At 42.3% G+C, this 13037-nt stretch overlaps 2 protein-coding genes across 2 annotated transcripts; one reads left to right on the plus strand and one right to left on the minus strand.

The window, feature by feature from the left end:
- Nucleotides 1–1951: 1951 nt before the first annotated feature.
- LOC103992965 (probable L-type lectin-domain containing receptor kinase S.5) lies at nt 1952–4513 on the minus strand. The gene is made up of 2 exons (XM_018828813.2): nt 3206–4513; nt 1952–2880 (listed from the first exon to the last, which is right to left on the minus strand). Exons 1-2 carry the CDS (start codon nt 4446–4448, stop codon nt 2084–2086), a joined length of 2040 nt encoding a protein of 679 aa, XP_018684358.2. The 5' UTR covers nt 4449–4513; the 3' UTR covers nt 1952–2083.
- Nucleotides 4514–7347: 2834 nt separating this feature from the next.
- LOC135617653 (protein RGF1 INDUCIBLE TRANSCRIPTION FACTOR 1-like) lies at nt 7348–8865 on the plus strand. The gene is made up of 4 exons (XM_065118098.1): nt 7348–7678; nt 7754–7954; nt 8035–8250; nt 8340–8865. Exons 1-4 carry the CDS (start codon nt 7676–7678, stop codon nt 8598–8600), a joined length of 681 nt encoding a protein of 226 aa, XP_064974170.1. The 5' UTR covers nt 7348–7675; the 3' UTR covers nt 8601–8865.
- The last annotated feature ends 4172 nt before the right edge of the window (nt 8866–13037 follow it).

A 13037-nucleotide genomic window follows, 5' to 3' on the forward strand; every position in this document is an offset into this window, starting at 1 on the left:
AAGTCATTGTTGGAATTTCGTGCATTCCTTCTTCACGTGTCCCTTTCTTTTACAAAAGAAACACCTTGCTTCTTTCTTGATATCAGCTTGGGGTGGTATTTTACCTTTTCCCTGCTGATGAGCTTTCTGATTGGCTTGATGTTTGTAAGTTTTGTTCTTCCCTCGAGTGGTTACTACCAATGCACTCTCACCCAATTCCATCACTAGCCTCTCTTCTTCTTGAACACACATGGTCATCAATTCATTGCTTGACCATTTGTCCTTATGTGTATTGTATGAAATTTTAAAAGGGCTATATTGAGGTGGAAGGGTGTTCAGAATATAGTGCACCAGGAAGGATTCTGACATATTAACCTCAAGTTTCTTAAGTTGAGCCGCAATATCTCGCATTTGCATTATGTGCTCACCACACCCTTTATGTTAGTGAGTCTAAGAGATGAAAATTTCATAATAATGGTACTCGCTAGTGCCTTATCCGAAGTGACGAATTGTTCATCAATAACTTTTAGCAAGTCTCGGACATTTTCATGCTGGTCAACAGAACCACGTATGCCAGCAGTCATCTTAGTTTTGATAAACATCACGCTGAGCCGATTGGATCGCTCCCATCACTCATATAATGTGATCTCAGTTGGAGTGCTGGTATTAGTGACTATAGGTGGTTCGTCTTTCCTGATAGCATAATCGATATCCATCCACCTTAAATGGAGGAGAACCCTCTCCTTCCATATCTTATAGTTATCACCATTAAGTTCAGGAATATCACATCGAATATCAGAGAAATTAACAGTTTGAAAAACTGCATAAAATCAAATATGCTTTTGTCAAAATTTGAAGCTTAATAGACTAAATTACATGTTTTACCAATGTGAAACATGCCAAAAATATGAATCTCATGGCATAAAAATTTCCTGTGGGCTAAATTCTTAATTCAAATAGATTCATATGATCTTTATGATAAAACTATCAAATTATATTTCAATTCATAATCCCTGTGGGTAAATTATGAAAATAATCTGATATTTTATCTTGATTAATTATATTAAATATAATAAAAGATCATGTAGGATAACAATTATTATACGAAATATAATCAATCACAATATGATGTATAATTACTTATGTGATCCTTATTTTAACTTTATATATAATTTTAATTAATTAAGGATGCTGTGGCTAATTCTTAATTAATTAAGATTATATGTATCACTAGACATTTTAAACATAAAAAATTTGCTCATAAGCATAATTTAATATAACTAAATATGCATACATAATATGAGCATTTTACCAACTAAAATGTTGAAAATGATATTTCCTCATGATTTTCAATAAAATATATCAAGAAGTTCCAAGAAGAAACCAAAATCAAATCATTTTCTATGATATAAAAAATGAAAACTCTTTCGTATCAAGGCAGAGGTCAAAAGACTCTGATACCAAATGTTAGAAATCACTGAAACCAACTTGTGTTTCTAAATTGTTATAATAGAAACACAATAAAAACTGATGCGAAAACAAAATAGCGTATCTCCAACCATTGTCGCCAAGAATTTCTGCAGAGGTTTCTTCTTGAACTTTGGTACTTCTCGGCTCAGAACTCTCGCTTTAGATGGTGTAGAAAAGTCTTTCGCTTCAAAGAGATGATTGAGCCCAAGGATCAAAATTCTCATATATATATAGATGTTCTCCCATCAAGAACATTTATCATTACCAATTTATAACGTTCAAGAATTAATTCAAATTTGTAACGTTTGGATCATAATGAAGAACTTTAATGATATTAAATATTTAATTTAATAATAATTTAATAATAACAGTTTCATGTATAAAGAATAAAAAATTAAAATCATTTAAACCATAATTAATGAAAAAATTCATGATAATAAATTATGAATCTTAATGATAACAGTTATATTATTATTAAATTAGATATTTAATAATAACGGTTACAAAATATGCTACATCAATTAAACTATTATCTTAACAAATTCAACATGAATTAAACTGTGTTGAAGCTACGCTCTGGAGATCTTCTCACTGTCTCCCTTTTCCACATCCCCAGGCTTAGGGCCTGCGTCGTTCAGACAACCCCCGCCGACGAGACCCCGCTGTTGGAGAACGTCGCTGTTCTGCTGGTCAGGGTGGCGCCCGACGTCCAGTTGTGGTCGTCATGGTTGCCCTCGAAGAGAGGCCAATGCGGCGGCGGCCACACGAACGCGGGCTTGAACTTCGGAACCGCCGGCGGAGGCGCCGACCTCGACACGATCTGGACGATGGCCTGCGCCTTGGGCCGCGCCCCCGGGTGCGGCTGGCTGCACGCGAGCCCCAGCAACAGCAGTCTCTCCGCGTCCTCCGCCGGGTACTCCCCGCCCAGCCGTGGGTCCACCGCCTCCAGCAGCCGCCCCTCGCGGTGAAGCTTCCACACCCAGTCCACCAGCAGGTGAAATCCGGAGACGTCGTACAGCGGGCGACGGCCGCAGACCACCTCGAGCACCACGGTACCGAAGGCGTACACGTCGGACTCGCGGGTGAACTTGTGGGTGATGCAGCACTCGTTGGCGATGTAGCCGCGGGTGCCCACGACGCCGAGCTCGGTGAAGGAGGTCTTATCGGTGTCGAGGGCGCGGGCGAGGCCGAAGTCGCCCAGGCGGGCGTCGAAGGTGGCGTCGAGCATGATGTTGGAGGGCTTCAGGTCGCGGTGCACCACCATCTGGTTGTACTCGTGGTGGATGTAGTGAAGTGCGGAGGCGACGCCGGCGACGATGTTGTACCTCCGGGACCAGACGAGGCCTCCGCCGCCGTAGAGGTGCTGGTCCAGGCTCCCGTTCGGCATGAACTCATACACCAGAAGCAAGACGCCGTTCTTGTGGCACCACCCTGTGTCAGTCGTGCACGCACGCACGAAGTTAGAATACCGTGCAGTGTACAAGGAAGAGATACGCGTAAATATATGTGTGTGTCATATGCTTTCTTTTCTCCCTTCATATACACTTAAATATCAATGGAAATTTTCATTAAAATCAATTAGCATACATTGAAGTTTATACTAATATGCTTTGAGCTATGTTGTTGCCAACATGTGCAAAGATTGAAGTGTGTCTCTAAATGTGTTCCGTAAATGCTAAGTAATAGTTATGATTCATTTTTAATGGGTTGTGTGTGAGAGAGATGGAGATATAAGGCAGAGAGAAGTGGAACTAACCAAGGAGAGGCACTAAGTTCCTGTGGCGGAGGCAATTGATGATGGTGAGCTCGGCGAGGAAGTCGTCTTGTCCGCTGGTCTTGTCCCTCGAGAACCTCTTCACCGCCACTTCCATGCTGCTTCCGGGAAGCACCCCCTTGTACACCTCACCGAAGGCCCCCTGTCCCAGCTTCCGCCGCTCATCGAAGTTTCCGGTCGCCACCTTCAGCTCCTTGTACTCGAACTCTCTCGGCGTCCCCGGAAGGCCGTTCAGCTTCTTTCTCAACATGTCACGTTCATTCCCAGCCGCCCTCTTTCTGCGACAGAACACCACCAAGATCCCCGTGGTCAACGTCATCACCACGAGAACACACCCTACGCCGACCGCCACACCTATTATGGCTCCGATTGACAGCCCGCCGTCGTCGTCGGGAAGATTCTCCACCGTCAGGTTCCATGCGAGCACGCAGTTGAGCTCGAAGTGGCTTCCCGTGGACGCTGAGAACCCCAAATAGGAGCGCTGGAGGACGTAGTCGCTGATGTCGATGGAGGCGTTGAGTACGGGGGCGACCGGCTTGTCGCTGCCCTCGATGGCCATATACACCCACACATGGCGATGGACTCCGTCGTAGTCGATCCACACGGTGTGGTTCGTGCCGTTCACAATCTTGATGCCTAGCGGCGTGAGGGAGGCGGTAATGTTCGAGTTGACACCGTTGATGTCAAGGCCGACGTGGTTGTCGTCGCTGTCGAAGGACTGCTTCGCGGTGTCGAATTCTATGGCGACGAAGTGGTTGGAGTTATTCCCATCGAGGCTAGCGTTAGTGAGGCCGAGATAGGGTCCGTGACTCCCGGGCGGAGGGTCATCGAGGCTCGGAGCAATCAGGAAGGTGAGGCCCTCGCCGGTGGCCACGTTGGACTCAGGTGCTACGTTGATGGTGAAGGCGGTGTTGAAGGAGGCCACGCGCTTGGTGTTGTTGGTTTGCTGCCAATCCCAAAGCTTGAAGGGTTCGCGGAGGAGGATTCTGCCGGACTTGTTGACGAGTAAGTCGACGTCCTTGCGGGTGTCCGGAGTGAGCTGAAGCGCTTCCTTGTTGATGTTGGCGTTCCCGAGGTTCTCAAACCTCCCCTCGACACTATCATTGAAGGAGGTGAAGCTGTAGGTGATGTTTTCAGCGGCATGGAAGGCCGGAAGAAGGGCGATGACGAGGAGAAGGGTGGTGGCGACGGCCGAAGGATGGTTCAATCTCGTTGGCCTCCTCATCTTGGCTTTCTCACGTTCTTTGGCTTCTCCTGGATCCTATATTGCTGGCAAATGTAGGTTTGAACACAAGACTTAGTGACTCTCACGCATTTCTTGTAGGCTAATGGCATCGAACCTTCCCAATTCCTTGTGTTTGCGAAGATGAAATGGTCAAATGCATTTGTGAGAGAGAGAGAGAGAGAGAGAGAGAGAGAGAGGGAGATGAAATGGTCACGTGAATACTAGAAATTAGTTTGGGACAATTTCTGAGAAGCTATTCTGTGCGTTGACTAAGGAAACAAAGTCAAGATTTGCCTTAGTCAGACAGGGTGGGGTGGGTTCCGTCTTCGCCTCTGCGCGTAGGTCTCTCGTCAGGGTTGCTATATAACCTCACATTGACTGTGGAGGGAGAAAAGTCGAACCCTATCTCATGGGAGACATCTGCAGAGCCTCACATCTTACTGAAGATGAAGAATATTATATCCTAGTCGATACCCACTTCACCAACCTTCCATGTTTCTTCCGGACCTCTCTCTCTCTCTCTCTCTCTCTCTCTCTCTCTCTCTCTCGTCTAGAATAAAGCTGATTAGTAGTCGGGAGCACTTGGAAGCATGCAGACATTGTATACTGCATGCCACGGGGTGACACGTGGCTCCGCTGCAAATGGGCCCATGTATGACCATCTCAAGGCCCATTAGATCAATCATGGACCGGTTTACGGTCCGCATGTGTGACGTCGACGTTGACCACTTGACAGTAGCGGCGTGACGCCGTTCCCCGGCGCCAATGTTGCACCGTCGATTCCCCCGACGGAACGTTCGTCTCCGTTACTCTTCCCCCCAAAAACACATTATATTCCGATAATTATGAAGATAAAGTGGTGTTTGTCCTTTTAGAGAGAACATCACATTGGTAATCCAATGACTTAATGTTAAGACATTTCCTTTCTTAATCTTTATAATAAGCATATATATCTTTGCCATCATGTTTGACTATTTATATCCTTTCTTAATCTTTATAATATAAGACTATATTCATTCTTTTTCTAAACTCTGAAAACTTTTTTCCCTTTTTTAATTAGAAAAATTCAAACTTAAGAATTATAAATCACTAACATTATTATTATTATTACATTAGATATTTCTCTCTTGTCAATTTTAGACTTTTAAGTTCAATACCAATTTGAAAGCAACACACCAACTACCATTGTAGTTTAGATACTCCTCCCCTTCTCTCTCTCTCTCTCTCTCTCTCTCTCTCTCTCTCTTGTGTTTGAGATAAGATTCAAAGTCAAGTAATTTGAGTTGTCCAAAATACTGGATTTTGTTACTCTATTGTGATTGCTTTGTCTGCTTAACAAGTGTACTTGTGGATTGATGGGGCATTGCATGATGGGAACAGGTCACACAATGGGATGGAGCTCATCAAAGAAAGCAACATGATTTGATCTCTACTGCTAACCTCCAAATGCAGCACTAATTGAGGGTTCCATGTAACACTACAATACTTAATGTTTAACATATATGTGTTCTTAATGCACACACAAACTGTGCTTGTGATTGTGGGACCTTCCAAGGGATAAGAACCAGCACAGGAATCATTTGAAGGAGAGGAGCACATTAAAATTCTGTGTGTCCATTTTCATGTCCCAGTGATGGCTACTTGTGAAACCCCAGCAACAACAATTTGCCCATCCTGTGTCTCTAAACCTCAGATATACCTGCACCAATGATCTGTCTTCTGGTGTGTTCTTGCCCCAACCCAACCACTATTTTGATGGACATCAAATAAGGAGCTCAGACTTCACATCTCTCTAGAACATCACATAACATTTCTGTTGGGTGACCCAGCTACATGATTCATTACTACTACTTGATGCTTAGCTGATGTTGTGACTGTGACTTCAACTTAAATGAATAGCTAATTAGGTCACCTTTAGCAGAGTTGGTCATACAAAAGGAAGCTTTGTTGTGGCTAACTAAACAAGGAGACATAAAAAGCTCAATCACATATACTTGTTCTTCAGGAATCAATAGATGAATCTTTCCATGAGTTCTTGAAGCATGTTTCAATCTTTCAGCAACAAATTGTATGTCAAAGCAATGATTTTGAAGATATATATAGTCACATACAACACAAACTTAAATTGAAGTTAGTAACCATCATTTTTATGATGGTCCTCACCAACTACAGTACATGCCATGTTGATCAAGGATTGTTCTACCAAGGGCTAAAACATAGAATTGTTCAAACTAAGCATGCCTACATATGGAGCTACATGTACTTGAAGTGATCCAATGATGTTAGCTAGCATCAGTTTACCCTTTCCACTCTTCTTAATCTTTTTGACCCTGCAGATGATTGTAGTTGTACTTCGCTTTCATCTTTATCTCTGAACATTGAACCATGGAAAGAGGTGGGTGGCCAAGATCAGATGACAAGATAGTAAATCCAGCCTCTTTCTTTGCATGTGAAAACATATACTGTTCTCCCTTTTCATTCATATATATATATATATATATATATAGAAAATGGGAAAGAAGTCTTTGAATCCATCATTCAATTGAGCTGTTCTATCTTGCTATCCACTTTAAACCCTTTTAATTTAGATATCTACAAAGTTAATGATTTGAATAGTCAAATTCCAAACAATTGAACCAATTATTGTTTTCCTGCACCCAAAAATGTATGCAATTCTTGGTTTACTTATCCATAATATCTGAAAATATGACATGAACAAATACATGCACTGAATAAATGTAAGCAAATCTACTATGTATTACCCTTTAATATGTATGCATGTACATATAATATACACACTGTATGATAAGACAAACAAAGAAAAAAATATTTTTTTCTCTTTTCTAACAAATATAATTATCTCGTAGCAATTTGTTTTTGTTTTCTTTGCTTCCTTCGAGAAAGATGCCGGTCAAAACAGTTTGGACAGACCGCCATATATAAGCCGGTCTCTGCTCTCCAGAACTTCCCCATCTCCTTCCTCACCGATCGCCCCTTTCTTATCCACCGGCGGCTATCTGTTCTCAGAATCGATTCAGCAGAGGCGGCCTCAGTCGTTTCGGGCGCCTCGTCCCAAGGCTTCTCCTTTCATCTTCCGATATGATGCGATAAAGGTGCCAATTTGGAGCTCCTCTGTTTTAGATTTAGCCACTGGATTACTTCTCGGCGAGCTGGCTGTTGAGAACCACCAAAAGATTGGGTTTTTGAGGACCAAACAGAAGAAAATTATGGTAAAGTCTACACCTTTATGTGTTTTGTTTGATGGCTGGGAATTTTGTTGGTTACTTTTGCGGGTGTGTGTGCAGGTGAGCCCGATGTTTCGATTGGGGAACGAGGACATGGGTCCGCCATGGCTGAGGCCGCTGTTGAAGACGAGCTTCTTCACGCACTGTGAGGTGCATGGGGATTCCAACAAGAGCGAGTGCAACATGTACTGCCTCGATTGCATGGGCAACGCGCTCTGTTCTTACTGCCTCCCCGACCACAAGGATCACCATGTTGTCCAGGTTCGTAGATTCTTACTCCTCTTTCTTTCTTGCGGCCGAAAAGGCCGAAATGAATCAGCGACATCTGTTCTGCTCTGTAGATTCGGAGATCATCGTATCACAATGTGATCAGGGTGTCGGAGGTGTCGAAATTTATAGACATTTCTTACATCCAGACTTACATCATCAACAGCGCCAAAATCGTCTTCCTCAACGAGAGGCCACAGCCGAGGCCTGGAAAGGGCGTCACCAACACCTGTGAGATCTGCTGCCGCAGCCTCTTGGATTCCTTCCGGTTCTGTTCCATTGGCTGCAAGGTGTTTCCCTCAACCACATGCTCTCTCTCTCTCTCTCTCTCTCTCTCTCTCTCTCTCTCTCTCATCATGTTGTGTCTTGTCCTTCTCAGCTGGGAGGTATGAAGACGGACCCGGACCTGACCTTCGCCCTCCGCCCCAAACCCGGCCGCGAGTGGATGCATGGCTCAGAATCCGACGAGTCATCCACCCCGAGGAAGGTGCGAAAGACCTTGGCCTTCGGCCGCAGCATCGTAGTCCCCGCCGCCTCTGCCGCCGGCAGCGAAGGTGGCAGCATTTCTCCAGGGACTCCTCCCATCCTCAGCTACCGGACATCGCGGCGGAAGGGTATACCTCATCGAGCTCCATTCTAAGTGAACTGCAGTAATCGAAGGTTAAACTTCTACTTTCTGTACAAAAAGTGTAGATAGTGTATGCCCACTGCATGAGCTTAAAGACAATGCAGAAAGCGTAGATACAATTAGCAATAAGAGTAAAGAAAAAGAAGTTCTATTGTGCATATTCTTTTAGGGTTTTCTTCTTCATAATGTTCATAGTAGAAGAACTGTTAGTAGGGAGTGGTTTTCATGCATGTTTTGTGAACATATATGCAGTAGACAAATCTTATACTTCGGTGCTTCTCTCTGTGTTTGTTTGCCTTTTGTTGCCATAAGCATTCATTCATGTTGGGATTCTACGTCTTCATTTGCTGGTACACACGAGGAGGAGGTATGTACGCATGATTACATCCGTTGTAGTGTCTATAGGTTCAGAAGTATTGAATGCGTCTTCCGGGTTGGGTGTGGGTTTCAATCGATCAGACGGTCTTGAATTCCGCCAATGGATCCAACAATGAATCCTTTTATGTTGGTGAAAGAGAAGGTCCAGTTTTCTCTGAGACTACATCATGCCAATCCAAAGGATTACGTGACGGCGTTACAGCGAGCGGTGGAGCTTCCGAGCGTCATCACATCGAGCAGTGCTGCCTTGGTGGAAACGCAGAGGCCACAAGGCAAAAAGTGACGGACAGAGACGTCCGCCATGGGCAGGCTGCTCTTCTCCTCTATCTTGCGATCCCTGCACTGCCATCAACAGTGGAGTGCCGTGAGGAATCCTCAGAACTTTTAATTCAAAGCCTTTTTGCTGCTTTCCTTTCCACCCCGTCCTTCTCTCGACCCATCTATGTTGTTGTGATCCAATACCAGCATCGTCCATCTTTGGACCTTTCAGTAAAGTAGACATGTTGGCTTTGTCAGATGGCGTGGGTTCCGTCTTCTCTGATCCTTCCTAACGTGAAGGGTGATGAAAGAGGCTAAGATCATAAGGCTAATCTGATAAGTCGTCCGTGAGGAACACAAAAGGCACAACGTAGGTTGAGTGCTTACGTTTCTTGTCACCATCGCATCTGCGTAAGCTCACATTATCGTCTCCATGAGGAGGACGTGTTTAGTTCTTTTGTTTCTTGCATTCTCCTCACCGATGTTTCCTTGTCTCGCTTTACAAATGGGTGGCGGTACTCCAACCAAATAACCAGACAAATAATACCGGCGATACTGTTCTTCTCTTCCTTCGGTTCTTAAGTTCTCCTAAGAGATGCTCGAGATGTGACGTGCACCCTCACGTAAACTCGAAGACTTGTAATTGTCGTAGTTTCTTGGAAACCAAGGCAAAACATAAAGCTTAACCAGTCATTTTCTCTTGGAGAACAGTTCTGGAACTGCGTACCAGAGCAGGCCATCGGAGCGGCAGTGCCTTCCATGCACGTACGTGCGTGAGGTAGGAGACTACCGGGGACGAGCTTCTGCCAAAAGCACAGGAAGAGACGATGGATACGATTCAAGGTTACATGGTGATGAATCTAATGGAATCTGATGCAAATAGAATGTAGGCCGAGTTGTCAAGGCCAAGTCCAGTAAAAGCTCACGGAAGCTTGCTGATACTTTGGCCCGCAACCTGTTTGTGGCAGGATGTGTGCTAGAAGAACAGTCCTCTCCGCTGCAGCAGCCCTGCGCTAATCTTGGAGTAATGCCAAAGTGAGAAGCGACAACACGGTCTTGGGGGAGGAAAGGAGTCTCTTGCTGGCCATTGAAGCCAACAGCCGACCCCATGCCACCACCACAATGCCCGGCAAAGATTGACAGTCCAAGTCGTTTCTCCCTGCTTTTTCTTACATGAAAAGATAACTGGAGGTGTGATCCTCGTTCGCCATCATATGCTTGCTCATGTACACTATACTGCAGTGACCACAAAGCGATCGCCAGCCACCAGGTGCAGTGCATGGCTCTAGAGTTTGTACATGCATGGGTCCACGCCAGCAGAAATTCTACGCTCATATGGCACGATGGAAAGGTTTGCGCAGCCGCTCCCAGCGGCGCACATGGTGGCCACGGCCGCCTTTTCCGACCACGGCCTTGTCCAGATGCAGGATGGGGGTGGCACAACATTTCGTCGACCATGTCCAGTACTCTCGCTGTTCCTTGGTCTCAGCTAGCCTCGACTTCCGAGTTAGGACAACAAGAGCAAGCAACTCCAACCACAAAAAGACTCCCCCTGCTCAAAGAATCCACCCAATGAAGCACATAAAAGATGCTAAGCAAGGAGCACATAGAGAGAGAGAGAGAGAGAGAGAGAGAGAGAGAGAGAGAGAGAGAGATAGAGAGAGAGAGAGAGAGAGAGAGAGAGAGAGAGAGAGAGAGAGATTGTCGCAAATATATCCTTAAGCAAAAATACCAACATAATATAGAGTTTATAGCTAGAAAAGGAAGTTGAAAGAATAATAATATAATAATAATAAAGCATAATATATCAAAATCCACATGGTTCAATGATTCTTGAGGAATAGTAACCCCTTATAGAACTCTCCAAATAGCAAACAGAAGTAGAATAGAATGCTCAAATTTATATTAAAATATTGACATGTATCAGATCTATTCATAATGATTTGAAGGTATAAAACCTTGGAAGATATCTTGCTATTGCTACTCTTCAACTATTGATAGTAAGTGTAACTCTTTGGACACAGAATCACATGATTTTTTTTATTTTTTATTACCTTGGTGTATTATAGTATTGATTAATTTGAATCAGACTCATCTAGCGAAGAATAATTTTATTTTTTGAAAATATGCATATGATTATTATTATTTTTACCAACATACAGTCCATCATAATCCTAATGAACAGCAAAGTAAGAGATGGTTTCTCTCCCTGGCTTAGTGACAAAGTGACAAGATTATTCATAGATGCACATAGCACACTCAGTGTGATGAGTCCCATCATTCTCATCATTCATAATATCTTTGCATGGTGGGGCACCAGACACATGCAACATGTTTGTCTGCATGGAGATCAATGTAGAAAGTAGATTTAATGCAAATGGAGATCATTGTTGTTTGCTCCTTTCTGCAACTGAAGGGAGAAGAGAATGTCTTCACAGATGGAAAGCACATATTTTGGGCCACTCACTGTGACATGAAAAAGAAATATTTGTACTGTTGATTTGTTTTTTATTTATACTTGTCTGAAATAATATTTTTGCTATTGAGTTTTTAGGGGTGTATATATATATATATATATATATATATATATATATATATATATATATATATATATATATATATATATATATATATATGTATATATATAAATATATAAATATATATATATATAATATTTCACTTCTACTATATGATTTTATCACACTGCTTATTTTAGTGAAAAAAAAGAAAGCCAAAAAAACTCATGAAAATATTGTGAGAAAAGTATTTTGTGTTAAGATCCAGTAGTTTTGTTGCTCAATTTTTTAGCAATGAAACATTAGTTTGATCTTTATGTTAGAAAATTATTTGTGCATGAGATGGAGATAAAAATGGAGTAATAATTGAAAGAATTAGACGATGTATATGGGTTTAACCCATGATTTAATATCTTTTTTTTTTAATTATATAGATGTCGAATCTCATGTATATTAGTCTTAATCAATTCGACTTCGATACATCTAATTTAAAATTTTAATAATCTATCTATGAAATTCAAAAAAAATTATGCATAAAATCTTTTGGCAACAAAAAATTGATTTTAGGTGGCAATTTATCCAATCGCTAATGATTCCTAATGTGGGATGTGAACATATGTTTATGAGCTGTGTATGAGACAACTCAATCCCATAAGATAAGAAGCATTTCCACATGTCACAATGGTCCAAAAATGGGTGCGACTCTACAATTATATTGAGAATAATCTCAAAGAATCAAAATATGATTGCCAACGACAAACGCAAAAATCTTATGCGACAAGTACAAGACACTGGCAAAAGTCATAGAACAACTAGCTGAAAGCAAGAGTACAACCATTCAATTAGTTCTAAGAGACTATTGAATTGGAGAGACAAATTTTATTTTGAAATGTTCTTTTACCATTTCCAGTCTCATACTTCCATTCATACAATAATTCATCAGAAAATTCAACAAGATTTGTCACTGAAGCCATATGTCTTTGAATTACAAATATAAAAAATATATCATCCGTCACATAATTATCGTATAAAAATTATTATGAAAAGAAAAGGTTCAAGTCATCCTCTATCCATCCACGGGCAAAAGTTTAAGATAAATCATTCGGGGCTTTCTTATCCTTATCACTCATGTGGACAAAATATCATAAGGGAAATATTGGGACGGTTAAATATTGTCTCATCTAATGTTAGACATAAAAGTTAATCCTCGACGTTATACTAGGGGACTATATTTCCAGAAAAACTCATACTCACTAAGAGACCTTGATAATTAACTTTAGCATATGAAAAACCAAGT

This window comes from Musa acuminata, chromosome BXJ2-7 (assembly GCF_036884655.1).
Source record: "Musa acuminata AAA Group cultivar baxijiao chromosome BXJ2-7, Cavendish_Baxijiao_AAA, whole genome shotgun sequence".
Taxonomy (NCBI): Eukaryota; Viridiplantae; Streptophyta; class Magnoliopsida; order Zingiberales; family Musaceae; genus Musa; species Musa acuminata.

Coding starts and splice junctions, on each gene's coding strand:
- LOC103992965 (XM_018828813.2), bottom strand. CDS start 4,448: ATGAGGAGGCCAACGAGATTGAACCATCCTTCGGCCGTCGCCACCACC. Junction 2,881..3,205: donor GAACTTAGTGCCTCTCCTTG/GTTAGTTCCACT, acceptor CGACTGACACAG/GGTGGTGCCACAAGAACGGC.
- LOC135617653 (XM_065118098.1), top strand. Junction 7,955..8,034: donor AGGATCACCATGTTGTCCAG/GTTCGTAGATTC, acceptor TCTGCTCTGTAG/ATTCGGAGATCATCGTATCA. Junction 8,251..8,339: donor TCTGTTCCATTGGCTGCAAG/GTGTTTCCCTCA, acceptor TGTCCTTCTCAG/CTGGGAGGTATGAAGACGGA.